This window comes from Lepidochelys olivacea, assembly GCF_965140295.1.
Source record: "Lepidochelys olivacea isolate rLepOli2 genome assembly, chromosome: 3".
Taxonomy (NCBI): Eukaryota; Metazoa; Chordata; order Testudines; family Cheloniidae; genus Lepidochelys; species Lepidochelys olivacea.
Genome location: NC_140413.1, coordinates 111700489 through 111727601, shown reverse-complemented (window position 1 = coordinate 111727601; position 27113 = coordinate 111700489). Strand labels below are relative to the sequence as shown.

Genomic DNA, 27113 nt, shown 5'->3' with positions numbered 1-27113 from the left:
AGAAATTTTATTTAATAAAAATGAAAGCTGTGATTCTCATGTAATCACTTGACTCCAGAAGCTGGGGCTTTAAAAATTCCCACCAAATATTGAGAGACTTGTGATGAAATCACCAGAGTTGGCACCACTAATTTCTACTATTTACTGGTAGGTATTCTCCAAGGGCTAGATTGTGCCTTTCATGCACAACCTTCAGCAAGGTGGAGTGTCTAGCTGTGCTGTCCCAGGAGGAATTGTATCTCGGAGAATACGGTTCCTCAAAAGAAAATCTCCACTTGTTCTGGACGGGAAGTACTTTGCTAAAGCCTTTTTCAGGGTGCAACATATTGACCTCCCTTGCAGACATCCAGCCTCCAGTGACGTCTGGAGGAGAGGGAGTCCAGGCTCTGCCTACTTCCCATTTCTCCTCAGTTGCTAACTCCGAGCATATACCCTTTGTGTTCCTCCAGCACCTGGAGCTAAGATTTGCGTAGGCCTAATGTGACCATATGAAGGGGCAATAGTCAGTGAGGAGGGGAAATCTTTACACCCACTAATTTCTTGTGTGGCCACATTAAGGCTAGTCACAATCTAGCCCCGCATAGGGCACTATGGTGTTATACATTCTGGAATCATCATCCAATTAATATATTCAAACCAAACAAACAAGAGTGACATAAATTAACCAAAAACATTGATTTAACAATTAATATAAGGCAGCCTTGCAAGACGGTCAGGAAAATGTATCAGCCCAGACCCAAAAATCTACTTTCCCACCCAAGGCAAGTAGAACAGAATTTCCCAAGGCCAATATAAAGGAAGCATAAAAACACAGCTTCTGGAAACACTCAGCTACCCATCTTCACCCTCCACCATCACACCCTGTCATCCCTGTGTGCTGGGACTGATGTGTGAAAGTCTTTTATTGCTAACTGTTTTGCTCCTGCTTTCTCTCCCTGCCTGTAGTTTGTGCAAAGTGATGATTAACCGCTGTAATTTCATGGGGGGAAACAAGCGGGAGTGATGGAATGAACAGAGGAGAGCAGCATAAGGAGGAGAAACCACAAGTGAGGATGGATAGACAGGCTGGCTCTTGAGAGATGGGGAAGAAGATCATTGTGGGTGGCAGGCGGGGGAGTGTTTTGATCTAAGTGTATGTGTGTGTGCGGCAGGGGGGGGTGGGTGAGAAAAGGCTGCAACTGGAAATTGTGATTTGGACTGTAAATTGAGAAATATGTTCTGCTTTCTAAGGCTGAGAGTCCCTGCTTTGGTTTTCTCTGTAGTTGTTTCAGTTCTTTCAGATTGATTCTTTACATTCATATTGAGGTCAGAATGTTTTATTCTAAAGTGTTACTAATGTATATGGGCTGGGGAATGAAGGGCACACAGGGGTCTGTGCCCTTAGTAACAGATAGGAATAGGTGGTTGGTTCTGGGTAAAGGGGTCATCACAACCAAATCTTTTTCTTTTCCCCTCAGAGGTTCAAATAAACAAAATATTGTTTGCTGGTTTAGAAAATGTCAGATACCTTTGCAGTTCCATGTGCACGAGCCTCTTGAACCTCTGTCTGCCAGCCTTTTGCTTTGCATATCTTTGGGGGTGTATGGCCTTTTCTAGAGACTTTTCAGAGAAGCTGGATCCATTATAACTGTGCTTATGTAGGACCTAATTCTGCAACTACATTTGCGTGGGCAGACTCATTTTCCAATACTGAGCCTCACGGAAGTCCGTGGGGCTCCACATGAGTGTGACACTCTGTACCCCAAAGCAGCACCCTGACACTCCAATATTTCTTAGGTAATCTACTTTGATCTGTACACTTATTACTTATAATCACTCAAAAACTATCTTGCTGTGGTTAATATATCTGTTTTATACTTTACCTAAAAACAGTGTGGCTTGAATGAAGTGCTTGGAAAATCTTAGCTCAGTTAACAATAGCTGGTGCAGATCCACTTTCCTCTGTAAAAGTGGTGGACTAGGTAATAAACTTACATTGGTCAGGCTTTTGACCAGGGCAGGATGCAAGGCTAGGACCTGTGGGGAATTGGCTGGAGCCTCTCTCTTGTTGGTGGCTGTCAAGAGCATTCATGTCACTTAGCGGGGGGCTTTCCTGCCCGTGAACGTTTGTCTAGAAGGAGTCTAGAAAAGGGACCCATTTCAAGGTAATCAGGACGAAATTCCTCCCCACTTTCCTGTTCTTGTAAAGGGAGAATATGAAAAAGGAATGCATTGTGCTGTTCGATAGCTTTGTGTATAAACTGTGCAGTACTTCATGAAGCAGTATCCTCAGGGTCCACTATAATGTAGATGTGATATACATGAGTATAAATGAGCATTAGTAGTTATCTCCTGCTAGAGAGCAGAACCTATTTGTTTCCTATTATGACCTTGAATTAAGCAGATGTACAATCATGTACTCCGTACTGGCAAGTGAATCTGGGGGAGGGGGACAGAAGATCATTAAAGGCTCACATTGCCTTCATAGAACTTTTAGTCTACATGTGTTTTTTTTTTAAGGCAAATAACCTATTACATGGCATAAACTAGCATTACTATATACAACATCAATCAAGACTTAGCAAATGCTGAGATAAGTTTTAAAGTTTCATCTTAACTTTTCCTCTTGTGATTATGTTTCTAACTGTCCTCCTTCATATCATTATTAGCCAGCTGTCAATGTATACAGTATGCAAACTGAAATCTCTTACAAAATCTTACACGTGCTTGCAGTTTGAGACTGAGCTTGAAGTTTTAAGACATAATGAGATCTACCAGACAAGCTGATAATTGGATAGAAAGTTTATTTCTTCTTCTTCTTCTTTTCTTTTCATATATGCATGTACAAAAGTTCTGCTCTGAATACATGGAAATTAGGTTTGGGATATTATTCAGTTATTTCCCTCCGCTCACACATGCAGTATCAATGTTTGTCGCAAAACTGTTTTAAAAAAATCTCAGTCAGCTGCGACAAAGCAGAGAAATTTTCAGCCAAAAAGCCATTTGTTTGAGAAAGCTGTGAGCCATTGAAAAATTAGGACAATTAAGGAAGTTGGATTTCATCCTTAAATATGGCAGCACTAATGACACCTATTATAATATATTACATGCAATAACCTACGTTAACACAATATTAAGGCTGCAAAGCCAAGTGTTAAAAAATGCTAAGACCAGAACCCATTATTTGCTTGGCTCCCAATCTGGTGCACCATTCCTTGAGTCAAAGGGGAGGGATAGCTCAGTGGTTTGAGCATTGGCCTGCTAAACCCACGTTTGTGAGCTCAATCCTTGAGGGGGCCATTTAGGGATCTGGGGAGTTGGGGATTGGTCCTGCTTTGAGCAGAGGATTGGATTAGATGACCTCCTGAGGTCCCTTCCAACCCTGATATTCTATGATTCTAAGGGGGGAGGGGCTGCTGCATTCTTGCCACTCTCCTACCCTCTCCCATTCTGGAGCTCTTGCTTTTGACTACCATTTCGAAGGCTCATGGGATATACTCACTGCAGATGAAATTTTCAGAGATTTTCCCAGTAAATCCCCAATAATCTCTACTGAGCAAGTACAAGTGAGGCTTTTAACTCGACCAAGTCTGGGTGGTTTTCCTTAGAGACAAGCAAAAGGCATTCTCTGACTCTGGCACTATCCTCTGACAGATCTCAAACACTGGCTGCCAAGCAGGGAAGCACAAGAGCTCTTCAAAGACAGAGGCGGTGGGACGGGAAGAGGAGGAATAGTTGAACCTGTTTTTCTCTATGCTCATTGTCAGAAAGGACCCAAACTTTTTCATTAAACCGTTTAAAAAATATGTTCAGTCTGAGGCAGAAAATAGGTCTAAGAAAATTTCAGACAAGTGGATAAAGTTGGACAGAGTTATAAGGAACTGAAAATAGAAAGTGTCAGGCAACCTGAACTATGCATGATGCTATCATCTCCGTCTACAGTTACAATCAGTGATGGCTTAAAAAGATTTCGTAAATAAAATATAGCATAAATGTTAGTGTTCAAGGTAGGAACATTGTTCTTCTCTGTCTTGTAGGGGTTTATTTATTTCTTCATACAACAATACTGCAAACTAAAGCTGAAAAGCCTTTTACTTGAATGACCAGAAATGCACTGACAGCTCACTTGATTTGGGCAGGCCACTCACGAGCTAAGGGTTTTACAGCTTAATGTGTTACTTTGAGCTCAGTTGATAATGTGCTGGGAAATTCAACCACTGTATATTTGCTAACATAATAGTAAATATTGTTTGTTTTCTCTTGTTATATAAATAAATAAAATGATTAAACTTTAAAACATTGCTCCAAAGCAGTCTGAGAATGGTTCCCATATTTGTGAAAATATTAAAATCTATTTTTCCCCCAGGGACACAGTCTCCTCATCTATCCCGATAAAGCAAAAGGTCACAGAAAAGGCAGTCTGTTCTGTTCCAGTGCTCTTTGTTATATTTAATTGACAAAGTGTTGAATGCAAAATGGAGCTTTATATTTCATTAAGGTATGGAGACACTTTGGCATTGATAAAATGCTACTGTACATTCATCTATGCCACTCAAGGACTTTTGCTCTGTACTGTAGAAACACTGGGACATATTTTCAAAGTCAGGTATACACTGTTGAAAGTGCAAATTTGCATAGGCTTAAATTCCTGGATGTATCCAAATGTCTGATACTTTTTATTTATTGATCTAAATTGCTCTATCCCGTGAGCAATATACACTGGTACAAGTATGAAATATATTGAAAACGAAGGAAAAAATAAAAAAATATTCTTGTCCATAGTCATCAAGCCAAGCTTTAAAATATAAGTTACCAGCAAAAGAAAACCCACTCTCATCCAATCCATCCAAATTCTAAACCTGTCCTACCAATAGAAACTGGGGTGGGAAGGGGAGGGGGAGATTAACCTTGAAATGGATCAAGGGGTGAAGGGAATGTGTTCCAGAGTCCAGAACCACTCATGGAAATATCCTGTCATAAACCCTCTCCTTTTTAAATTGAGGGCCGTAAAACTGTAGCCCCTCTGCTGATCACTGCTGCAGCAGCATTGTGTGAGGAGAGAGGTGGTCTCTCTGGTAACCAAACAACGTAAGGACTAGCAGATCTAAACGAACACCAAAACTAACTGGTAGCCAATACAAACTACACAGCACAAGTGTAGTATGTTCCCAGTGTGAAGAATTACTGAACAGACTGACAGTTACATTACTCATCAATTAAAGTTTCTAAACAGTCTAAGGGTGTAGCTGTATTTGTCCAGGTATATTGACTTTGAGTATGTAAGGCAATTGCTGGCCCCTATCTCTTAAACTCTGGCCTACTCTACAGGTCTCTTTGGCTGAAGAAACCCAGACAAAATACACAGCATAGGACTGATGAATGAGGTGATGGGATGGGGTGAGGAGTAACTGACCTATCTCTTTTGATTGTTCAAGCAGAGTTAAATATACCAAGTAGCACAAAGAACAAAAAGTGAAAAACCAAATGTCAGTTTTAATAACCTAAGGTGTTAGTAAGAGAAGCAAGAACTTTTTAAAGACATTTTATGATGACATTGGCTCTTGCAGACATTCTCTGAAGCCATCTGCCAAACTGTGAAGTCTCATTTCATTCAGAGCACTCTCTTTATACAATACCAGTTCTTTGACTCCATTCATCAAGCATACACAGAGCTTTAGTCTCCTCTCGCTCACATCAGTTTAACAACTGTGTTACTCTACTGACCTAAATGAAGTAACTTCTGATAGACACCAGTGTGAGTGCGAGGAGATTCAGACTCAAACTCGCTGAGCTGAAACATTTCAGTACAAGTCATGCAACTGAATCATCCTATAATTACTCAGAAAAACTTTGAGGCTGAAACCCCAATGGTATCTCAAACTCAGAAGTTCTGGCCTCCTCTCGCCAGAAACACTACAAAGGGTTACACATCCTACTGTAACTCCAGTCCCATTACAAGCTGTAGCTATCAACAGATCATCCTGTATCTGGAATTACTTTCACCCACTGACAAGACTAAGTTCACCCATATACCCCAATTTCTGACAAACAGTTTCTGCATGCTCTAGTTATGCTAGCTGTAGCAACACAATTATTTGCTTTAATTCACTGACATGAATTAGCTCCTTACCTTCCAGGGGCATCTCCCTTTTCATCAAACCAAATTTCCTCTCCTGAAACACCAATGAATGAAGACTTTATGAGGAATTCCAAGAGTTTGCTGCCATCGATGGGTGTCATGGCATCACACAGCCCAACATGTCCTGGGCAAAGGGAATGATGCATATTTTGTAGGCCATGAGCCATAGCATATATAGCATTGATGACAAATCCCATCTTACTGTCCTGGACATAGTTTTCTTCTAAACTCTCATTGCCTACAATAAGAAAAAAACAAACATTACCATAAGACAGAAATTAAATAATTGCAGGGACTCATGGAATGAAGAAGAGGGCGATTTACATGATTTTTCAAAACAATAGTTAGCTCATTTCTCTTAAATACTTTTGAAGCATAACAATAAAACTGGTTGGGAATTTTCCAACTAGTTTTATTTTTTTATTTGAAAATGTGAATTTCTCAAGACTGTTTGCAAGAAAGGGATGTTTTCAACAAATCTCCTGATTTGACCTTTAAAAAAAACATTATGAAACTGTTGAAACTTTGAAAGGAAAAATTTATTTATTGATTAGAAACAACTTTCGTTTGAAATTTTAATTTATATTTTAAAAAGGTTAAAACAATGTTTTGAAATTATTAAAACTAAATGTTTCAAATGATCTCATCCAATTTTTTTCTGGATTATCTGTGAAAATTTTAGATATTTTGACTTTTCGTCCTGTTTCGGGATAGGAAAAAAATTTCTAAAAAATCTCAAACTTGTGCAGAAAACTCCAGTCTAATAAACAAATCTAAATCAGTGTAATCTTTAAAAAAAAGATACTGAAAAGAACTCCTATACTCACTGCAGAAAACTTGATAACTATTTTTTATAGTAATACAACACTTTAAAACACTAGTCCACATGTGCCATGTTGGATTGCTGTGGACAATAAACAGAAGTTCTCGATACCCAAAGATTTTTTATGTGACTGAAGTGTAAAAGGTGCTGGATGGATTAACAGGCATTGAAGTCTCTCTCCATAGAACAGACACAACATAGCAGTGAAAGTTTTCCCCACACGTGACCTTCAGATCTGAACCACTGACTTTCAGGATGCTATCAAGGAATGTCCTGATCCTGATTGTGTTTTGTGTGATGCAAACACTAATAGGAAGTAGACTACTGCTACTATTTTCTGTCATGAACTACTGAAAAGCTATCAGCCAAAACTGAAAGCCTCCATATCTCTTTCCCACTCTCCTGAGTCATACTGATCCCCTGGAGGCTGTTTTTACCTGTAGATATCCTACCACCCTACCCAATGTCTAATCTCTGCCATCCAATTTCTCTTTGTCCACAGAAGGCTTTGGCTCCACTAGGAAAAAAAAGATGTGTGAGCTACCATGTGTTAACTGATGTGTTAAAATCCTAGTGTGAATGAGGCAGTTGTAATATGTGTTAGCATGTCAAGTAAAGCCATGGGAAGGGAGTTATCTTGACCTGCTAACATATTAAAAGTACACCTTTTTTCCTAGTGTAGGCATGGTCCAATCTTCAAAGCGGATAATGAAGCTGATCCTTAAATTTCTCCCAGGAAGATGCTCTGATAAGGCAGGCATTCCCCCTATTTCCCTTCCTCACCATCACAGCTTAGACATGTAACCTGGTGATATGTTGGAATGATATCATTTCAAAAACAGAAATACCTGGGTTTCCTTGGGCATGGGCCTCCCTTAGTGTAAGGGCCCCATTTATATTGGTAAGAGTGTCTAGTTTCAATAGCTATTCTGCAGTATTCTGATTCCCAAGTACAAGAATGAGCCATGCAATAACTGGTTGGAATGGCAAAGAAAATAGTGTTTTGAAGGTCACAAAGTGCGGGAAGCAAGTCATGTGTTTTTCATGCTGCAGGGGATTTCACCGTTATTACGAGCACCAACCACCTGCAGCTGCAGCCAGAGATATATTTCAGAGATGCAACATTTCTTCTAGTTTCCATTCAAACAGCACAAAGCCAACACAATGACATCACTAGAAACATAGTGAGAATAGAAATTTTACAAGTAAGCACATAAAATGTCTGCATAACTTATACCCAGTGAAATTATAATATATATTTCAGGTCAGTGCAGATACATTAGAACATGTACCGCATGCAAGAGGTATCACATGATCTAGAAGTTATCTCAGCCAACTCCAGTGAGGGGTTTGATTACATTTTTACCCAGCAGGCAACAATATCCATTGTCTTTAAATGTGCCTTGTCTGTGGATTAGCACATTGGAACAGAAGCACCATACAAATGCCACTTACTTTACCTTCCTTTTCTATTAACACAAGAGGAGTATTGTCAGAGCTGTCCTTAGCCATCGTGGTGCCCTAAGCAGCCCCCATGTTGGGGGGAGAGGGGGAGGACTACACCAAAGATCTGTGGGGGTCAGGAGCAGGCTTGGGGCCTGGGGGGAAAACCTCCCCCCAGCATGAGCCAGCAGAGTGGAACGGGTTGGGGCTGGGTCACTCCACTTCCTGCTGACTCGTGAATGCAGGGCGTGCCTGACCCCTGCTGCAGTCCCCTAGGACATAGTTCTGGGGAAAAGGGGGAGTGGGGGTGCAGCAGGGGTGTGGGATTTGGGGAAGAGGCAGGGCGGGGGCAGCTTTCCTGGCCGGCTCAACCGGCTGGGGGATCAGGCTGGCCGCTGCAGCAGCACGCAGCTGCATAGGGCACCAGGAAATTGGAGGCAATTTGGTGCCCCAAATTTCCTGGTGCCCTACACAGCTGCATAGTTTGCATATGGGTAAGGATGGCCTTGAGTATTGCCTTCATCCCTCTTTGTAAGAAAGATTTAAGGGAGTAAGGCTCAGCACTGCAGTTCCCTGCGACTCAGTTAAGAGCTTTTAAGTAGCTCTCAGAGTGGAGATGCACAAGGGAGACCAAAATGGCCCAGGGAATGTTGGAGTAGAGCTTTAAGCCTGCTTAGTGGTTCCTGCCCTAGTGCGGCACCATCCTGAGCTTCCTTTCTTCTTCATCAGTTAAACAATAGCGCCCAACATTTCAAGTGGCTAAAGCGGGACACAGTGCCATGTCACACAACCAATCAAATTTGCTCCATCCAGGCCTCCTTAGACAGACACAGAGGGACGGCTGGTCCAAACTTGAGTTGCTCCATGACCCTGTGCACCAGGTTGCAATGTCACTTCATTTGGGGGCCCCCTCACAAATGCGGGACCTGAGACAAATTGCCCTGCAACCTGGAGAAGTGGTTTGGGGGCGTCACAGCAGGACAGTCCCGTGAAACCTGGGACTGCTCGGAGGTCTGGTGAAACTGAGGGAGAAAAGAAATAATTTAACGAACTTTTTGCTATCCCAGCTCTAGAAGACTGCTTCTTGAAGGAGCCAGTGTCAAAATCTATGTATTTCAAATTTTCTGAAATAAAGTATTTGGTTGGGAAGATAGCGGGACACACTCAAACATGAGACAACTTGCAAACATTTTAAAAGAGAGACTCTTTTTAAAAGACTTCTAATCTGGAAAAGTATGTGCTCAATTCTCTCATGACTTTCAGAGTTAATGTCATTTACCAATGAGATTTAACTGTAACACTGGAGAGTATGAGGACTCTCCAAGGGAGTCAAAATAAGTTTTGCACTGGAGCTCTGCTTGGAGCCTTAATTCTGAAGAATCTATTTCCTCCCCATAGTGCATTTTACTCTTCAAAGATATCTCGTGTTTTTCATTTATGGAAATAATTGTATTTCAACTGAAAACATCTGAAGACCTAGTATTGTAATTAATAATCCACTAATCAGTCTTATGGACAAAAGGGGATATCTCCCAAAAACCTACTTGTTTCTGTGTGAAGCCACATGACTGTCTAATCCTATTTCTTCATTATAAATTTCATGTACATTATGCGTTTGAGTTTGTAAAAAATCTGTGGCACAGACAACTACTCACAGAAAATGTTGTTTCTAACAAATTGAGGACAAGCAATTTTGTTTCTCTCTTTTTGCTAGAGATAAAACTCAGATGTTAATTTAGCCTCTTTTAAATCTTTAGAGAGCAGCTTTTTAATCACAGTGTTTTCATGAAACAGATAAAACATTCTATTTATGGTGTTTTAAAGTTGTCATTTTTACCGCACCTGTATATCAACATTTAATAAGCAAAAACACCTCTCAGAAAAACTAGTGATCATTTGATTGTGACATGTGGGCTTCACCTTCCCCTCTTCGCCCTCTGACAAAAGATCATTAGTGCACACTAGTTAATCTGAACACTTGAAAGTGTCTGAATCAACATTAAAAAAGGAAGTGTTTTTGTTATTTTTTTAGAAGCTTTAGCTTTCACCTTTGTAAGCAAAGAATTGTGATTTAGATTCTTGCAAATCATGTGAGTCCTGGATTAACTGAAAACACTTTAATTAGGTCATTATCTTTAGAATGACCTTGAAGGATTAAAGTGTCCTAAAATTTCCTCTTCATGCTATTTCTAGTAGTGTTGATCTTCTTTTATGTTGCTTCAGTGCTGTTTTGAGTGGGGTTTTTTTAATCACATCCTGGTTTTGTTTGTTGCTTTCGCCAATCATTTCCTTTTTATTCAAGATAAAAACAATGTTCTGTTTGCACACAAGGGGCACAGGAACCACTACGCAAATAACAGAATTTATATAGTAAGAGGAGGAAGAGAGAGGCCTCTTAATTTAGCGCCTGAACCAACATCATTAAAGTCAGTGGGAATCTTTCTTTTGATTTTAATGTTTGCTGGATCAGGCCCACAGTATCTTCTATCACAGGGGTCAGCAACCTTTCAGAAGTGGTGTGCTGAGTCTTCATTTATTCACTCTAATTTAAGGTTTCCCGTGCCAGTAATACATTTTAATGTTTTTAGAAGGTCTCTTTCTATACGTCTATAATATAGAACTAAACTATTGTGGTATGTAAAGTAAATAAGGTTTTAAAAATGTTTAAGAAGCTTCATTTAAAATTAAATTAAAAGGCAGAGCCCTCCGGACCAGTGGCCAGGACGTGGGCAGTGTGAGTGCCACTGAAAATCAGCTCGCGTGCCGCCTTTGGCACGATTGCCATAGATTGCCTACCCCTGTTACATCAGATGCTTGCACAGCACTTTACAGACATGGATGAATTTAGTCTAACAACATCCCTGTGAGGTAAGTAAGGAAGTAGCTTTATCCTGGAGCACATTGGATACCATGCAAATCATGTTTGCTATAAATTGGAATTACTAAGAAACTATACTCCTATTAAAATTATGACTAGAAGGGAATTATGGTCTAACACCTAAGGTAAAGCCCAATTAGCAAACCATAAGAATTTAGGGCATGAATAATTATTTGTTTGCAGTCCTCAATGAGGGTTCAGGGGAGGAAAGAGCTTGGGAGGAAGAGAAGGGTTGTGGAAATCTTCTTGTTGGGTCTCTGCTTAATACAAGTGAAATTAGTCAGCAAATAATTTTGACCACCACATTCATTTGATAAAAATCACAATTTGTTCATAGACCACTTATGCTCCGGAAAAGAAGTCAAGATGTATTAAATAAATTGTTACAAACTATTTGCCCAGCTGTAGTCATTAGTTCAAATGTTCATTAGTGACCAAAAACCATTACCATCTGTTGGCCGTTCAGTGACACACGAAGTGCCTTGATGGTCTTGCGCCAATTAGCAGAGATTACAAAAACTGCTATCACAATTAGCATCTTTGCTGACAGTATCAGCAGAGGCACTGGGGCCTGAATGGGCCATGGAAATGATTCCTCCTCTGCTACCCAGTCTGTAGCCCTTCCAAACTTCAAAAGCCTTGTGAATGGACAACATAGGAATTTAGCAATCAGAATTGGGGCTGATCGCAATTAACCGTGCAGTTAAACAACAACAGAATACCATTTATTTAAATATATTGGATGTTTTCTACATTTAAAAATATATTGATTTCAATTACAACACAGAATACAAAGCAGTGGTGGGCAACCTGCAGCCCGTGGGCTGCATGTGACCCGTCAGGGTAATCTGCTGGCGGGTCATGAGACAGTTTGTTTACATTGACCGTCCGCAGGCATAGACGCCCACAGCTCCCAGTGGCCGTGGTTCACCATTCCCAGCCAATGGGAGCTGTGGGAAGCAGCGGCCAGCACATCCCTGTGGCTCACACCGCCTTTCCACAGCTCCCATTGGCTGGGAATGGTGAACCATGGCCACTGGGAGCTGCGGATAACCTTGCCTGTGGATGGTCAATGTAAACAAACTGTCTCGCAGCCTGCTAGCGGATTACCCTGATGGGCCGTGTGTGACCTGCAGGCCCCCCACCACTGATACAAAGTGTACAGTGCTCACTTTATATTTGTTTTTGATTACAAATATTTGCACTGTAAAAACACAAAATAGTATTTTTCAATTCCCCTCATACAAGTACTGCAGTGCAATCTCTTTATCATGAAAGTTGAACATACAAATGCAGAATTATGTACAAAAAATGCATTCAAAAATAAAACAGTGTAAAATTTTAGAGCCTACAAGTTCACTCAGTCCTACTTTTTGTGCAGCCAATTGCTCAGACAAACAAGTCTGTTTACATTTGCAGGAGATAATGCTGCCCGCTTCTTGTTTACAATGTCACCTGAAAGTGAGAACAGGCATTCACATGGCACTGTTGTAGCCGGCGTCACAAGATATTTATGTGCAAGATGTGCTAAAGATTCACATGTCCCTTCATGCTTCAACCACCATTCCAGAGGACATGCGGCCATGCTGATGACAGATTCAGCTAGATAACTATCCAAAGCAGTGCAGATTGATGCATGTTCGTTTTCATCATCTGAGTAAGCCACCAGCAGAAGGCTGATTTTCTTTTTTGGTGGTTCAGGTTCTATAGTTTCCACATCAGAGTGTTGCTCTTTTAAGACTTCTCATTCTCCACACCTCGTCCCTCTCAGATTTTGGAAGGCACTTCAGATTCTTAAACCTTGGGTCAAGTGTTGTAGCTATCTTTAGAAATCTCACATGGGTACCTTCTTTGCATTTTGTCAAATCTGCAGTGAAAATGTTCTTAAAATGAACAACATGTGCTGGGTCATCATGCAAGACTGCTTTAAAATGAAATATATGGCAGAATGCGGGTAAAACAGAGCAGGAGCCATACAGTTCTTCCCCAAGGATTTGAGTCACAAATTTAATTAATGCATTTTTTTTTAACGAACATCTTCAGCACGGAAGCATGTCCTCTTGAATGGTGACTGAAGCATGAAGGGACATACGAATGTTTAGCATATCTGGCATGTAAATAACTTGCAATGCTGGCTACAAAAGTGCCATGCGAACGTCTATTCTCACTTTCAGGTGACACTGTAAATAAGAAGCCAGCAGCATTATCTCTCATAAATGTAAACAAACTTGTTTGTCTTAGTGATTGGCTGAACAAGAAGTAGGACCGAGTGGACTTGTAGGGTCTAAAGTTTTACACTGTTATGTTTTGGAGTGCAAATATGTAACCAAAAACATCTACATTTGTAAGTTGCACTTTAATGATAAAGAGATTGCACTTCAGTACTTGTATTAGGTGAACAGAAAAATACTATTTCTTTTGTTTATCATTTTGACAGTGCAAATATTTGTAATAAAAGAATAATAATATCAAGTGAGCACTGTACACTTTGTGTTCTGTGTTGTAATTGAAATCAATATATTTGAAAATGTAGAAAAACATCCAAAATATTTAATAAATTTCATTTGGGATTCTATTGTTTAACAGTGCGATTTAAACTGCGATTACTTGTGATTAATTTTTTTGAGTTAATCGCATGAGTTAACCACAATTAATCGACAGCCCTAATCAGAATCCATTTCAGCTACTTGAGTGAGGATGTCTAAGATTAGGGTATGTGCAAATGCACTATAAAAAAATTGAACTATTTTGGAAGCACAGTAAGGGCTAGATCCTTGTATGGTGTGCAGTTAGACAACAAGGAGTCTTCCAAGTTGCGCTGGCCTATGCAAGGACATGGCACAATTCCAGCTCCTGTGTTGACAAGGGTTCTGGGACAGCTCCCTCCTAATTCCCCTAGAGGAGTATGAACCTGCACAGGGGCAGGGATGAAGTGGAGCCATGGCTCGGTTGTCTACCTCCTCTCTCCCCCATGTACCAAAATGTGCAGTACCCCATGAAGCAGTGGAACAATGTGCATGCTTCCCCATCTAGCGGGGAGCTCTGGGAGGCAGACTCCTCATGCTCTCTCCTGGACAGTCAAATGCTGCATTGACATTACTACACTGGTTTGTGCAAGTACTATCCAGCTAGCTCCTCTTGAGTATCTGATGCAAGGAGTGATGTGCTGGCTACATAATGTATCTGAAAATAATGGGAAGTAACAACCTACAAATATCTTAAGATTTCACACTGTAGGCCTTCCTGAAGTCCTAGACATAGTGAACAGTGTGAACCAAAGGCTGTGAACCAGAGTGGGCCTGGTCTTGGCAAAATAACGCCACATTAGGTATTAGCCAACACCAAACTAAACAGATTCTTGACTGGAGAGGATGGTTCAAAAACACAGGTCTATCAGGCAATTATGTAAACAAAATCCCAAGAGGAACACACCAATCCCTCAGGTAAGGATGGGATGACAGGATAATGGATAAGGATGTTTTGTTCCAGTGAGCAGGTACAAGGATAAGGGTGGTAACTAACAATGTCTGAAATGTAATTCGGAGCCCTGGGTGCTTGGGACCCCTGCAACGAGCGTGTGCTGTGGACCTGTGGGATCGGTCGACGCTACCCACGGCTCATGTGGTGCCTCATGGTCTCAGACACCAGCCGATGGTCCAGGGACATCTACATCGAACACATCACCGGCCACCGACAGTACCAGGAGGTGTGAGCCGGTACGACATCGTGCACCAACTATGGGAAAGGGACTGAGAGACTTTTTCCATTGGACCATATGAACTGGAACCATAAACTCACTGAACATTAAATCCCACCAAATGAAGGTAGATTCATCCTCATCATCGTATCCACTCATTACACTCCACACCTGAACCATTATAGCCATTATAAGGACAACACACCCCCATATCTTAATGTCTGTTTTGTCTTAATGTCAAAGTTTTACTTTGACCCGTTAAACTTTTACCCCCAATCGGGGAGATTGCAGATTATGTATTCTTTACGCCACCCGTTCCTAAACCGAATTTCGCTTATAATCTGTACCTTATTCCCTGATAACCAGAAACTTCTATGCTTAAACTCTGTACCGTTTTCTTTTTACTTCAACATCATCTTAATAAAATTATTAAATCTGTAACTTGTTTGTATTGATGCGTGAAAGGAGAAGTCATAGGAGGGGCAACTTTGCCCTCCTGTGTGTTAACGTACCTGTCGCTGTTATGGGGTGCTCGTACAGCGCTATGTCGGCAATAAACCTGACCGAGCCACTTCACCACCAAACCAAGCCCGCAGGCTGTCTTTATGGATAAGACGGAGGTCTGGTGAATCGGGAAGCGGCATTCTCTGCTAGCGCAGCTGACATCGGAGCTCCAGAAACAGCAGCAGTTAGGAGCCTTAACGCTGCAGCAGCAACAACACTGTGCAACATGAACTCCGCGCATCACCGAGGATCGGATATACATGTTTGTAGGGTAAATACATTGACCTCCCATTGTGGCAACAATATAATCAGAAAAAAATGACTGGTGGAAAGTCTCGCTAAAATACTTTTTCTTTCTCTACCCTCTTTTTTAAGCCAGCCCTCTAGAAAGTCACCCTCCAAAATTTTCAAACCTGGTGCCTAGCGTTAGACCCATAAATCATTATTTAGGCATCTAAATAAAAGTTGCCCAGTTATGAAAGGTACTGACACCTGTATCCTCCATTGATTTAATGAAATTACTGCGTATTCTGCACCTTTAAAAAGAAGCAAGCCTCTTTTATTTAGGTGCCTAAATATGGATTTAAGATCTTATCTTCAGGCACGTAGATCAGAAAAGGTTGGCCACCCCACATTTCTCTGTTAGTTGTTAATTCCTTAAAACTCCTTCCTTTCTGTGTACCCATCAACAGTTAATCCTAAAAGTAACCCAGTCCTTCTAATACGTTTTACATGCATCACCAGTTCTTCCACTCTTACACCATTAAATATATTCATCTGTTCATGGATGTATCCCAATTTTATATAATGTAAGATACACACACACACACAAAGTGCACACTAGTATAAAGTACATTTTTATATCTCTCTATATATGTGCTTATGCAAGTGTGCATTTCTTGTATTAAAGTATCCTAGTATCTACAGAATTCATATTGCAATAACAGTGGGAATCCTTTAAAATTATTAATATTTTATGATCTGTTTTAGATAGTATAAGATATATATGTATGACACAGGGATAACTCTATGAACAGACCAATAAAAATATTAATGTTCTAAGTTTTCCATTGTTATTGTGATGGGAGTTCTATAGATACTACGTTATTTTAGTGTGATTAATACAAGAAATGCATATTAGTGTAGAGAAAGTACATTATTCTCTACAACAAATGCTCATCGTATCAAATTTCTTTTTTAAATTCTTAAATGCATCCAATTCATTACTAACAACAACAATAAAGCCCCAATTAGATCTTCATGTCCAAAGTGTACTGAGAGGTAGTTTTTAGAGTAGCAACCTCTGAAGAAATTATGTCAATCACTCAAATATAGTCAGAATAACACAGAGGGATTAGATTGTTGGGACAAAAGGTTCTTCTCTGTGCAGACCACTACTTGTCCATCTCTTCCAGCCTGCAGTTGTATGCTCAACTACCAAATCTTTTCCTTTTCTTAATATTTTGGTTTTCCAAGCTACTGCTTGTTCTGTTAGATGGAAGAGCCAACTCTAGCTGTAACTACCCGAATATGAAAGGGAAGGGCGGGATTGCCATCTAGTGATTAGAGCAGGGGATTGAGAGCCCGGGGTTAAAGGCTCTCTTGCTGATAGTCACTGACTGTCTCTGTGACTTTGGAATGTCCATGGCTCAGTTTAGCATCTGTGACATAAAAAAAATATTTATCTACCTTGCCAGGCTGTTGTGAAGTTTTACTAATAAGTATGCAAACTGCTATCAAACCCTGATAATAAATATTTAGTATGAGCTTGGGCTCTGATCCCAGACAATGAGTCTTTTTATTGTCCTTGTAGTCTTCGAGCAACAAGAGTAGTCCCTTGATGTAACAGTTTACCTGTCTTCTTCCTACTTGATGTCACTTCCTGGGCAGCAGGTAAGCAGGTTGAGAAGAAAACTGATTATGCTGAGAGGGTGAGATGAGTTCATGTGATTACTGAAAGAAGTCAGAGAACAAGGGAGGGAAGATAGGTTATTTAGCTACTATCTAAAAAAAACTATACTACAGATAAAACAGCCCAGTCATTGGTATTGCATGTTTATTATCTTTTTGATTGGTTGAAACTCCCTTACCTGTCAAAGCTGTAAAAGGATCAGTTATTTAAAAATGGGATATTTTCTTTAGCCCTGCAGGTGGCCTTCTGCATGGCATATCACCAACCTAAACAAAATACAACACTCTCCATAGTTCATCAAGCAGGTCGGTCCTTTGGCAAGAACACAGTAAGCACAGCTTTCTTCTGGGTGACAACATTCTGCAATCTGCAGACTCTGCCCTGAGTTTTAAAACATACTAAACTTTTGAAATCTTGTAGTGCTCGTGAAGCTTAAATGAAGTTAGGAAGGCTGCAGGCTTCATTTGCAAGCTGTCTGGAAATGAAACCTCTCTCACTTACTTTCATTTCCATATTCCAAATTGTTCTTATTTTCCCAAGCTGATAGACTCTCTAACATTAATGCAATTATGTTAGATCTATTTCCCCCTTAAAAGCTAAGGCAGAATTATAGTAACACTCCTCTCAGCATTGATAGCCAGTGCCTAAATCAGATTTCTGCTTTTAAGTACATTGGGGACTGGTTAGCTGCAAATGGAGAAATTGATATAGGACGGCAAGTAAAGCTGCTGACCATGGGGAAAGTCTAGTGATTCATGAACAACTGGACAGGACAACTGTAGTGATTCATGACAACTGGATGCTTAAACTAAATCAAGGACATGCAAAACCATGATAAAACCAGCTCTTCTGTAAGGATCAGAGATATAGGCAACCAAAGAGAGGCACTTGAGAAGACTTGATGCCACTGAAATAAGACGCTGGAGGACAGTAAGGGGTGACCTTGCTGGATCGCATGTTGCATGAGGTCATCAGGAGTGAGACCTATGTCTGTGGTTCAGAGAGAAGCTGCAGAGGGGAGCCTGAGATGGCATGGGCATGTACGAAGAGTATATGAAGTGAATCCTGTTGGGGAGGCATTTGAGATTAGCATTCATGGGCAGAGATCAAGAGGATGCCCAACAAAAGAGTGGGTTAGATGGTGTAAAGGAGGATGGATGGAGGAGGCGTGAGCCTGGAAAAGACTGATCCCAGCAACCAGTCTCAGTTAGCTGGGAAAGGGGAAGAAGGAGAAGCAGTAGTAGTGACACTCTTGATATTTTCTATTCTAAGTACGCAGAAATATTAGGTACTCTCAGATAACTGCATAGTAACCATTGGAAAATGTTGCCATTTAACCACGATTATAATAGTGTCTTTTTTTTTTTTTAAACTAAGCTTCAAAGAAAATAGGAAGCAACTGAAATGCAGGTCTTTCAATTGAACTCCTGAAAGAGAAGTTACCTATCCAAGATATTTGTACATGCTGGAGTATATATTATTTTTACTAGCAAAGTTGAATGAATACCTAATATCTCTTCTAGTTCCTGGATTCAGTTGCTTGAATTTAGAGGGGTTTCACTTTTTAAACTACACTTTCTCTCTCCTCCTCCTCCGAGATGATAAATTCTGTGTTTAAAGCAGACCAGAGTGTAACTCTGATTCTTGCCAAAAATAGGTACTTAACCTTCAGAAAATACCATATTTGCTTCATTTGTACACATTTGCGACAGATGACTGATGCCTAAAGGTAACAAGCTTGATATCCATTTTAGACCAACTTAAACAGCTGGGCACCAAAAGCATCCTCAAAAACATTTGGCAGGTTCTTTCAGGATATCCACATTATCCTTTAGTTTTCAAAGGGAGGAAAAACAGATTTAAGTGCAAGCAGGGTTCTCTCTCACTGGGTCACAGAAGCAGTGAAAAAAAATATACGTAAATTTACTCTCTCAATCTCCCATATTACATTATGTAAGCATCGATTCCAAGTCTGTAACACTGGCCATGGGACTTTCAGAAAAACATCCAAACAGGAATTAATTCAGGAAAGACACGCTCCAATTCAATCTTGATTTAAAAATTTCCAATGCTGGAGCTCGTTATGGATTTAAGAGCTTAGTGGCAAAAGTTCTACGAAATGAGACTTGCACACCTAGTACAACAGTGCCACAAGTAAAGCTGAAACATCCATGAGGGGAATTGGTGTCAGAAGTTGCTGACTCACTAATTAATCAGACGCAGTGAGACTATGCCCTGTGCCTGTGCAGGAGGGCACAATGATCCTTTCCTTGATGTCTCCACCTATGAAAACGTCATGCACCACTTCAATCCCTCGAGGGTGCAAGTCACTACAAATGGAGTTGAGAGGTCCTGCCCCTGCCCTTGAACTGGCCAGCATGGCTGATTAGGGCTTAGAAAGGGGAGTGTAATGCACTCCTCCATGTCAGGGAGCTCCAGGAGGGATTGTGTGTCCTTCCACACAATCCTCCCCCAAGCCGCCTTTAGGGAGGTGCAGCTTCATGTCACCTCATTACAGGCCCATATGCAAGTTATAGAAATTGGCCCTATACATTTATAATTCCTTCCAGTTTGATTTCACTGAAATGGTGAGTGTACAGCTGTTTATTTCTATGCCTATGGTGTATGTGCGTGTGCTGATATTGTTTAATGCGTATTATAAGTGTGTGTTTGATATGCCCCTCAAAAAGTGGTCAGATTTAAATTCCTCCACAAGCCCCTGGTTTTACAGATCCACAATTGTATGTTTTACAAGGCTGGAAGGAAGATTACTCATTGCTTTGTTTTGATGCTAACCACTTTTGAAGTTATCATGATAAAATAACTGTGCAATACATTTAAAAACAACAACAGAAACATAAGCATTGGTAGAAATATTAGACGTACAGTGTGCATCTTGGCATAGAAAAGACCAAACAAAGACATACTATTTTTTGAGAGATATGAATACAAGCACCACAGATCTAGTCTCAAAGTGTGATAGATGTGACAAATGTGAGTCACAGAATACCTAACATCTGTACAACATTCCAGAACAAATTTGGCAAAGGTAGGATTTCTTAACTTTTAAGGCTTATTGTTTAGCCAATTCTGGCTGACTATTCTAATTGCTATACTTTGAGATTAATTAATTAGAAAACAACAGAAGAGAGACGGTCATTATTTGGAGACAATCGATTTCCATTTCCTGGCATCTGAGACAAACTTTTAAATGACAGTCCACCATAAGCTAGTAGCATGTTCCAGCAGTTGCAAAGAAATGTCAGTTCATACATATTTGTCAACATTTTCACTGCTGCACCCATGAGTGATTAGTACCATTGTAAATGCAACTGTAGTAATGCACAAGCCAATTGTGTTTGCTGAAAACCTGGGGCAAATAATTCCAGACCACACTATCCTGCATCTTATAAACTAGCTGAGGAAGCTGTACAGATAGTTAAGAACCTGCTTCAAAAGGCAGTGGATAATCAATAAGATCCATATTTGATCCTGCTGGGCTACTGAAACACAGAGGATGAAATATTGTGATTACCCACTGAAAAATGGATGGGATTGTTAAAGAAACTAATACCAAATGCCCATGGCCTATTACCTCAGGTCAAATATCCAGTTCTAATTAATGGATATATTCAATGAATTCTATGATTCTATTGCGTTACCTAGGGAGGTGGTAGAATCTCCTTCCTTAGAGGTTTTTAAGGTCAGGCTTGACAAAGCCCTGGCTGGGATGATTTAACTGGGAATTGGTCCTGCTTTGAGCAGGGGGTTGGACTAGATGACCTTCTGGGGTCCCTTCCAACCCTGATATTCTATGATTCTATGATTCAAATCAAATGACAGAAACAAAATCAGAAAGCAGCAAAAATCCAATACCAACTCTAATCTTGGGAAATCCATCAAAATGGAAAAAGTTTACGGTTAACAATTTGTTACTGTAATTTAAGCAACTGGAAAAGCGAAGACTAGCTAATAAAACATTAGATGATGTGTATTCTAGAAACTGGTGGCACAGAAGACAAACCAAACTGATTCCAGTCCCTTCCACGGAGACAAATAAAAATTATTAGGACTAGAATGGGACAAATAATTGACTAATTTTTCTTCTAAATTGCTCTATGTGCAAAACAGTCTACAAAGATTGGAAGTGTGCTATTCATTATTTGAAATTACTTAATTTTTTCAGCCAATAATTCTTGATCTGCAGATCATTACTGATCAGTACATATTTGAATTTGAAATGTGCAGTTCATCCTCTGTTCAGCAATATCATTTCATCTGATATTTTCTCTGTTCCCTACCTGGATAACTTTTAAACCTAATCAACAAGAACATACATTTTGAAATTGGAATGTAATATTTGAAATCCACATTATGACGACGTGACTACACGGGGGCATTCGGTCACATTTATTATTTAGTTTTCCGATTTAAAATTCACATTTGACAAAAATTGGCTAGTCAAGCTTCACAATCGCTTTTCAGAAGTAATGGTGTTAGTGGAGCACTTTTACTAGAAGATTCACCAAAAATGAACACAAAGGGGGTTGTTGGTTGCTATAGTCAGCACAAGCCACACAGCACACAGCTATGGCACCACCATCACTTCAGCCTCAGTTTCCCCTGTGACTCTCCAATTAACTCATTCCCTGTGTTGCAGTTCATGTTTCCCTTTCTTGGGGCTGTTTATTAGACATAAATGTATTAAATTCTTCACCCTTTCAGCAGGATTACCCATGTCCTTTTAGTCTTTCCAAGACACCTCTGTACCTTGGTTTCCCCAGTTCATTTGGCCTCTTACCCAAGACTCCATAGCTATTGCTGGTTTCAGAGCTTCTTATGGTAACAGACATCCGTATGGAGTCCCTTTGGACTATCGTGCTTTTCCTGTGCCTCTCACAAGTCCCCCATTACTCTACCAGACCCTTTATGGGATCCTGCCCTACTCCCTCTGGGCAGGTGGTCCCATTGGCTCCACTCCAGACCCCAGTCCTACACCAGGTCTTTCCCATCCCCGTCCTTGACTGAGAAACAGATCCAACCTTTGTATTTCTTGCCTTCCTCATATAATCAGTCACATGGCTCTGTGTCCTGATCCCCACTCCCAGCTTGGTCCTTTGATCCTTCCAGGACACTAAAAGTCTCAGAACAACTGTTCTTAAGGGAACCAGCCCTTGGATACATGGCTGGCAGACAATGGACCACAAATATTCTTAAAGGGGACAGACTGCCTTGTTAATTGCATAAACGTAGTTAAAGTGAAATTATTTAAAAATAAAAAAAATGCCTGCCCAGTTTTAATTATGACTATACATTAGTAACAAAGTAAACCTATACACCAGACACAGATAGAAGTGTTACTACAAAACACAGTGATAATATACAAATCCACCAGAAACAGACTGAATTAGAACTGATTAAACTAATGTCATGCTTTTCACATTACATTTGAGGCTTTATTTGAAGGGGAGAGGACTCAGAGTTCTGTAACCATGCTGTCGCTTTCAAAATGTAGGGCAACATTTTCAAACTTGGGTGCCTAAATTAGGAACCCAAATCCATATTTAGGTACCTAATTAGGTGGCTTGATTAATAAGTAAACTGCTGTAGATGCCATTGACCTCAGTGGGAGTTCTGGGAGATTCAGCAATTCTGAAAATCAGGCCACTTTTATTTAGGTCCCTAAACATAGATTTAGGAGCCTAATTTTAGGCATTCATGTTGGAAAATGTTGGTCTCAGTATCAATGGTAATGAAGCTTTCATAGTGATCATGCAATATGAAATTGCTGGATTGAACACACAAGTCAAAAATGGTCCGTTTGTGTTATATTTTAAATACTTAACAAAATGCAATACTTCAAATGTCTAATGAAGGTCATCAAAGCAGCGGGAAATAGAATAGAAAGAGAACAGTAAATGTAAGTTATTTCATTAGCCTAGCTTCTCTGGAGATCTGTGTTTCAATCTTGCTTACGGATCCTGAGTGCAATGAATTAAATTGTCTTATCTCAATCCATTGGTTTATATCACAAAACATTTGAATATTAGTTCACAATTATAAGTGTGTGGTCAGGCGATCCTGAGGACTAAAGAAGAAAGTGATGGAAACCTCATTTAAAAATTGGACAAAGCAGAGAACAATCTGATATTGGCAAGGGAGGGACTAGATAGCCTAATTGGTCTTTTTCCCACATTAAATTTCCTTGATCCTGTAAAAGCCTGAAGAATAGTCAGGAATGAAATACAGTTACATTTAATATAGGCTAATATTGGTTTAAATTAAGTTCTAAATCATAAGAACAAGAAAAGATACATAATTACCTTCACTACAGTTTGTTTCCCATTGCTACCATTGCTATTATTCTCTCCCTTTAACAGTCATTTAAAAAACCAACCCCCTCCTCCTCACCTAGACCCTCAATATTTAAAAGAGATCCAACTTTAAAAAAAATATTTTGTTAATTGCGCTCAGACTGGTGAGTAATATATATTCTACCCACAAGCGGAAACACCTTCATCTCTACAGAATTCCCTTACGTGAGCTCCTTCTGCTTGAATGGATTGCTAGAAATTAGCAAATCAAGTATTCAGCTCTCTGAAGTGTTATTAAGTATGTAGAGCTCCTCAGATATCACTAACATTTACTTCCCAAAGTCTAAGAAACATTTATATTGGAGTGCCTTACTCCCTCCATGAGGGAAAAACATTATTATAGCATTTGTTCCACCTTATTTCACTGATGATAATACTATCGCAGGTGAAACCTTAGGTCTGGAATAACTAGGTTGTGAGGAGTCACAGCTCTAGAACCTAGGGCTGCCAGTCCCTGAGGGTCTGCTGCATCCATATGGCCACTCAACTGCTCTGGCAGATCACTGATCTATGAGCCATGAGCCAAGCACCACAGGCTGGGCCACCCACAGAGGGCCTGATTGGCAGTGCTCCTAGGTCCCTGAGAAGTCCAGGAGCACTATTTAGGCGGTGGAGAGGGCACCAGGATGTTGTCTGTGCAATTAGGTGGATCCCCAGATGGCTGCTATGATAGACCCTTCTCTGTTGCTTTGGTTCTTGACTTCTGATCCTGGCTCTGCCCCTTGGCTCCAGCCCTATACACTAGGGCTGACTGCAGCTTTACCCACTAGGCTTATCTACCCATGCCCTGCCTGTGACATAGACTTCCTGAAACCACAGGTTTGCTTCTGGCAGGGTTGACTTTGCCCTTTGTCTTTATGAGATTGAACTACCAGGGACCGATGACACAGGACAGTAGTGTCACCAGGCAGCTGATATTGGAGTCACCCTTCACTTGCAGGGGGGTCAGGGCAGCTGGAGCTGCTTCAGCACTGAGTGGGCAGGATGGCCAGTAGGAAGCCGCTGCCTGACCCAGAAAATATCATGCTGGAGGGAATGGCTAGAGCCACTTCAAATCTAAGAGGGCAAGCTGGCCCCACCCACCATCAAAGACAATTTTTGACAGAGCTGGATGTAGCCCCCAATTTAATAGGTCCACTACATGACATCCAGCCCTGCTCCCCCTCCCTCTGTGCTCCACATCGAGCCCTGCTTCCTCCTCCCTCCCGCTCTACCTAAAATCCTTATCCCTCACCATTTGCTCAAGGCTTCTGCCAGGCCCTGGTGCTGAGAGAAGCCTGCTGCGGGTTCTGGCCAGAGGACCCACTGGACAGAACACCGGACAAGGATGCTGGCTGCGCTCCAGCAAGAGCACTCCCTCTCCCCACCTTATCCCTCTCTGCTGGCTCCAAGTTTCCCACATGTCCCTGGCACCAACAGGAACTACCACAGGTTCCACAGGCAGAGTTGGACCCAGGTGCCCAGTGGCTAGAGTTGCTAATGGCTTGAAAGTATCTGGATACTTGGGGGTGGAGTCTCCCTTCCACTATGGTCCCTGCATTGTGCTATAGCAGTGTAAACATGCTGTGAAAGCCGCTTACCTGGCTAGGGGAGTGCAGGAACTGTGTAGTACAGTCTTAGGCCCTTTCACAAGTCCTGGTGTAGGGTGTGTGCGGAGGTGGTAGCAGAGTCCCTGTTCAGTAAACCCTTCTGATACATGTTTTGTGCATAAAGGGCTCTCTGTTCTGAAGCTAGATTTGGTCTTTGTTCTTGTTGTTGTGGTAGTAACTTACAGACATCCTTTGCTCCTAGATTGAAGGGCTAATGACAACCTGAAAACTGGCAATCTCAGTATCACAGATTAGAGAAGAGTCAGATAAAAAAGGGAAAACACAATCCAACGGAAAAAAACCTGACTAAGTAAGAGTTTGAGTAAAGGCACTTGTATCAGCCTTCTCTTCAGATCAGTTACCTGGATTATGTCACCTGGTTTCCTTACTGATTTATTGAAAAGTGTTATATCTAGGCTGACTACTCTATTGCATAGCCTGCACACAAGTCTTATGTACAAAAACAAAATCAATACATTTTATTTTTGTGCACTTCTTTTTCCCAACCACTGGATTTATAGGATTTCAAAGCATTCACTGAATTCATACTGAGGAATGGTCAGGTATATGCCTACTGAATGTCAGAGCACAGATTATGGCTCTGGTGGTTCAATTCTGTAACAGAGGAGGCTGAATGTGGTGGAGCTATCCAGAGAGTGCACATTATTTTAGTCCATACATTGATATTTTAATTGTTAAAACCCATCATGGAAATTATAAATACAAAAATTGACCCTGAACCCAGCTACACTACTTGCTGTTCCATGATATAATATTAACATATCTGCATGTCTATGCTGCTTACAAAGGTAATAGCTGCATATGCTTTATTTGATGAGTGCCTTATTTATCAATGGGATATCTTGTGGGTCTTAAAATTTATTTTGTGAGATTGTATCTTTGAGTGCCAGGAGGATCAACAATCTGGTCCAACAAGAAAGTATTTTGGCAAATATGAGTTACCAGAAATTTGCAGCTGCTTTCTTCCAGATCCAGAAACACTTGATAAAAGACCAAGAGCTGAGACTGTTATCTGGCAATCAATGGCTTCTTCCACTAGTTACATTTATGATTTATCATAGATAAACACTTGATTAAGTCTCTCTCTCTTTTTAAAACCTAAAGATATCCTGCAGCTTTATCGGCAATAAAACAAGACTACAGCTGTCCTGTCTCACCACCTATAATAAAACCTTTGATTAAATAAAGTTACCATCTAGCTATCTCCGGGAAGAAAGTAGCCACAACCAGCGGCCAAACTGAGTTGGAGAACTTTTAGAAATACTAGTTTTACTCAATAATTAACAAAGAATTCTTATACAAATATGTTCTTTTACCACTGCCGGTCATGCTACAAAGACTGTGTCCCTGTTTCCTCGTACTCCCCTCTCTGTCTGTATCCATCTGTTGTCTTTTGTCTTATACTTAGCTGAAAGCAGAGACTGTCTTTTTGCTCTGTGTTAGCACAATGGGGGCCTGGTCCATGACTGAGACTTCTAGGCACTATAGTACAAATAATGAATAATAATTTACCCAGTGAAGGTTACTTAAAGTTAAAGGCTTCTCAGATAATGCATACCTTAATTAAAAGGCCGTAAATAACTTACAGTGCATCTTTAACAAGTTTTACCCTATATGCATAGAAATAATTGAGCCAATAAGTAGCAAACTGTGCTGACACTTTGAAATTCATTTCAGTAACACAGTATAGCACTAACAGAAAGCAAGATACATACAGTGAAATGATAGCTGAAGGAAAACCTACGTATAAAATA

The 27113-nt window shown here is 40.5% G+C and overlaps 1 protein-coding gene across 3 annotated transcripts in view; it reads right to left on the bottom strand.

Annotated features, from left to right (window-relative positions):
- The window catches only part of GRM1 (glutamate metabotropic receptor 1), a 269345-nt gene that overhangs the window by 70201 nt on the left and 172031 nt on the right, over window positions 1-27113 (bottom strand). For all 3 annotated transcript variants that reach the window (XM_084623346.1, XM_084623348.1, XM_084623347.1), the window contains exon 5: window positions 6110-6356. In XM_084623346.1, the coding sequence (XP_084479472.1) occupies window positions 6110-6356 (247 nt within the window). The remainder of the gene's footprint in view (window positions 1-6109; window positions 6357-27113) is intronic.